This window comes from Numida meleagris, chromosome 6 (assembly GCF_002078875.1).
Source record: "Numida meleagris isolate 19003 breed g44 Domestic line chromosome 6, NumMel1.0, whole genome shotgun sequence".
Taxonomy (NCBI): Eukaryota; Metazoa; Chordata; class Aves; order Galliformes; family Numididae; genus Numida; species Numida meleagris.
Genome location: NC_034414.1, coordinates 47,210,972 through 47,214,689, shown reverse-complemented (window position 1 = coordinate 47,214,689; position 3,718 = coordinate 47,210,972). Strand labels below are relative to the sequence as shown.

Below are 3,718 nucleotides of genomic sequence, written 5' to 3'. Positions count from 1 at the left end.
CCGGCAGCTCCGCCAGCTACCACCCGCACCACCCGCCCCCCCCTCCACCACCACCGCCGCCGCCGCCGGCAGCACCTCCCTCCCCCGGCCGGTCCCCGGCCCGCGTTGGGGCATGCCTGCGAGCATGTTCAGCATCGACAACATCCTGGCGGCCAGACCTCGCTGCAAGGACTCGGTGCTGCTGCCCCCGAGCGCCGCGCCCGTCGTCTTCCCCAGCCTGCACGGGGACTCGCTCTACGGCGCTGCCTCCGACTACGGAGGATTTTACTCCCGGGCGGTGGCCCCCGGCTCGGCGCTGCCGGCGGTCGGCGGCTCCCGCCTGGGCTACAACAACTACTACTACGGGCAGCTGCATGTGCCCGCATCCCCCGTGGGCCCGTCGTGTTGCGGGGCCGTGCCGCCGCTGGGAGCCCAGCAGTGCTCCTGCGTGCCCCCCGCAGGTAAGGGAGCGCTCGGGGGGGACGGGGGAGAGCGGGCTCGCTTTGTCGGGGAGCGGCGGTCTCACGCACAAAGCCTCCCGTCGTCTCGTCTGTCTGTCCGTAGGTTACGAGGGCGCTGGGTCGGTGCTGATGTCCCCTGTTCCCCATCAGATGTTGCCCTACATGAACGTGGGCACTTTGTCCCGGACGGAGCTGCAGTTACTCAACCAGCTGCACTGCCGGCGGAAAAGACGGCACAGGACTATCTTCACTGACGAGCAGCTCGAAGCGCTGGAAAACCTCTTCCAGGAAACGAAATACCCGGACGTGGGCACCAGGGAACAGCTGGCGAGGAGGGTGCACTTAAGAGAGGAAAAAGTGGAGGTATTCCGCTCCCTTCGTCCCGCTCCCTCCCTTTCCCCTTTAAACGCGGAGGTGCCTGGGTACGGCTCCGCCGGTCGCGGCGAGATCAACAGGTTCGGGGCTAGGGAAAGTCTCCTTCGTTCCTCCGAGCGGGCAGAGAACGTGGAGGCGGCCGCATCGCGGAGGTTCCCGGTGCAGTCCCGAACACGGGGGTGGCCGCGGGTCCGCGCGGCTCCGGCGGGCAGGGCCCAGCGCTCCGGAGGGCCGGGCAAGGGCCCTCTCTTTTCTCTAACTTCATTCCCTCACCTACCAGGTTTGGTTCAAAAACCGCCGGGCGAAATGGAGGAGGCAAAAGCGGTCGTCTTCCGAGGAGTCGGAAAATGCACAAAAATGGAATAAAGCGTCTAAAACGTCTCCGGAGAAGAGGCAAGAAGACGGGAAAAGCGATTTGGACTCCGACAGCTGATGCCGCGCAGGGGGACGCTCCCCGTGGACTGTAGGATACGCTCCGGAGGATGCTACTATCTTGCACAAGCTCTGCCTTGTCGGAGGGGAAAACTATCTGTATATAATGTACAATACCCCGAGTTGATTTCGTGTAAATAAAATGTGTTGCGGAGGTGTTGCACAGGCAGCCGGTGCCGGATCCGTGCCGCGGGCGAGGGGAGGCCGGGCCGCAGGTGGCCGCGAGCGGGATGGGCCCGGCCGGAGCCGAGCGGAGGGGGAACGGGGCCGAGCCCGAGCGACGGGTGGCGGAGCGGTTCCTGCGTGTTCCCCGAAGTGAGGCGCGGAGGCCGCAGTCATAGCGATCCGGTAATTTATTAGGCCCGCGGCAAAATGCCTTTTTTATTATTATTTTCTTCCCCCACGTCCTTTATTGCTCCCTCACCTCCTTTGTACTCCCGGCTCATAAAGCTGGAATATTTGCAGGCAGCATAAATCCAGCCTCCCGCTTGTTCTTCTGCTGTGTTTCTTTGCACTTTTTGCTCTCTTTTCTGCTTTCTGGAGCTATGCCCCGCTGAGTTTCTAGAAGTTTGCCTTTGACCCATGTTTAGAAAATCTATCTCACTACATCAGCGTCCAAAAGCGCTCTTAATAAATTTCAGCCTCTATCAGCTGCCTGAAGCTTGAAGTGCAGAACAAGCCCTCATCTATTGCTCTCGGGGATGTTTGCTAAGAAGTTGCAACTTGATGTTTGGCCCCTTTGAGACAGCACCTTTGCTGTTAGGAAAGCAGCTCTCATTTTGCTCTTCCTTTGGGGAGGCCCCCTTTGCAGAGACATCTATTCTCCCCATAAAATCCACGCTCTTCTTTTTTTATGCCATTTTTCCGTGTCTCCCAGAATCTCAAGACTTGTCCCTGCAAAGCAGAGCTACCACTCCAAGATGGCCACTTTTTCATATTGCTTTGCTGAGAAGGGCCTTCTCTTTCCTCCTTGAGAGTTCTATAAACTGAATACTTATGACCTGAAGGTACGAAGTCAATGCAGATAACCTCCAACTGGAAACCTCCATGTTGTGTCTTTCAATCAGCAGTTAAGGTTAATTAACCTGATTTTCCTTAATTACCTCAAATGGCTGAACTCACCTGTATCCATGCAGCTTGTCTGGATTAGACAAGACATATAGGTATGCTCTAAACATTGCTTCCAGTGATGCCAGAAATGGTTTACAGCTGTGCTGGTTGTCCTCGTGCTTTTCCTCGCTTTTGTGATATTTTCAGTTTTTATGGGCAATGTAGCATGGTGCATACCATAGGTGTCAGTGGGACAGGGAGGGTCCCGGTAGCTGTCTGCTCAGGTAATGTTTCCAAACATTATCTGTGTTTCCTCGTAGATGTGGTATTTCTCTCTGAGCAAACTCTCCCTGTACCAGGATGTAGTAGTAGCTGCTGAGGAACAAATTAACCGAGGTTTTGTATGAGTCAGTCTTTTAGGGGGCTTATTATTTCGTAGCTACTGCTCTCTCAAAGAGAAGAAATTTAGTCTCTTTTTTTTTTTTTTTTTCATACAGGGAAAGGAAGGTGAAAAGCAAACTTCTTAGTTTCTTCTTTGATAAATACCATAGTCTTGCTCTATGGAAATACTGCATTTTGGAGATGCTGCCCTATTGCTATAGATGTGTATCTGGTTTCCATTAACTGAAACAGAGTAGAAAATCAGTATTCAAATTATTGAAAATTATTTTTCAAAATAATCCTTTTTTTATGTTATATTCAGGAATTCTCACTGAGTGGATATTTCATCCATCGTCTCCTTTGTTTTTAGTCATTGTCACCTTTTTAAAGCACGTTCTCAATTTGGCAAACAAAAAGGTAGGTCTAGGGATAATATTGCCAAGGATTTTTGCAAATATGGATATATTTTCCTTATTTCCCATGTATAAATAGCCTCATTGCCACACTGGGAGCTTGGTAGAGTTTTTTTTTGGAATTTATGTGTGTGAGTATAGTGGAATGGTAATTTTGGAAGTCAGAACCGAGGATTTCAGCCTGCTTACTTCAGTGTGAGTTAAACTGGATTTGGGATTGTAAGGGATGGGATTTGAATACATTTCTAATAACCAACACTAGTTAACTTAAGATTATAGTTCACGTCTTCAGAGATGTTCAGACTTTTCCGGTGGGAGCAAAGTGCTCAAGAACTATGAAAATTCCAGGTCACAGAACACGATGTTATACACAATATTTTTTTTTTCTGTGAAATGATGTCATTTTGCATAAGAATCCAAAAGTTGTGTTCCAAAACAAGCTTTCTATGCATGCGATTGTGATTAAATCACCTGTGATTGCTTTTTAAATCATGTTGTGCCTTATTCCAAGTTAGTATCTGCATTTTCTCTGAGGTCTTCATCACCAAAGCTTGGTCTTGCAGTCAGTGGTATGTGTTCTTAATGCTATCTGGAAATGTAGGTCTTTTAGAGATAAAAATATTACTT

The 3,718-nt window shown here is 50.7% G+C and overlaps 1 protein-coding gene and 1 long non-coding RNA gene across 3 annotated transcripts in view; one reads left to right on the top strand and one right to left on the bottom strand.

Annotated features, from left to right (window-relative positions):
- LOC110402165 overlaps positions 1–596 on the bottom strand; it is a 2,435-nt gene extending 1,839 nt beyond the window's left edge. Inside the window, exon 1 of the long non-coding RNA XR_002440950.1 lies at positions 510–596. This is a non-coding gene — a long non-coding RNA (uncharacterized LOC110402165). The remainder of the gene's footprint in view (positions 1–509) is intronic.
- On the top strand, positions 61–2,709 carry GSC (goosecoid homeobox). 2 transcript variants are annotated; one of them, XM_021403918.1, is made up of 3 exons: positions 61–440; positions 544–803; positions 1,096–2,709. In XM_021403918.1, exons 1-3 carry the CDS (start codon positions 113–115, stop codon positions 1,246–1,248), a joined length of 741 nt encoding a protein of 246 aa, XP_021259593.1. In that variant the 5' UTR covers positions 61–112; the 3' UTR covers positions 1,249–2,709. The 2 variants fall into 2 exon arrangements, 1 of the variants encoding a protein (XP_021259593.1); XR_002440949.1 differs by lacking the exons at positions 61–440; positions 544–803 and adding an exon at positions 820–895 and having other exon boundaries at positions 1,096–1,185.

Excerpts from the sequence above, each read along its gene's own strand:
- GSC (XM_021403918.1), top strand. The coding sequence starts at position 113 with ATGCCTGCGAGCATGTTCAGCATCGACAACATCCTGGCGGCCAGACCT. Across the intron at positions 441-543 it reads CTCCTGCGTGCCCCCCGCAG|GTTACGAGGGCGCTGGGTCG; the intron begins GTAAGGGAGCGC and ends GTCTGTCCGTAG. Across the intron at positions 804-1,095 it reads TAAGAGAGGAAAAAGTGGAG|GTTTGGTTCAAAAACCGCCG; the intron begins GTATTCCGCTCC and ends CTCACCTACCAG.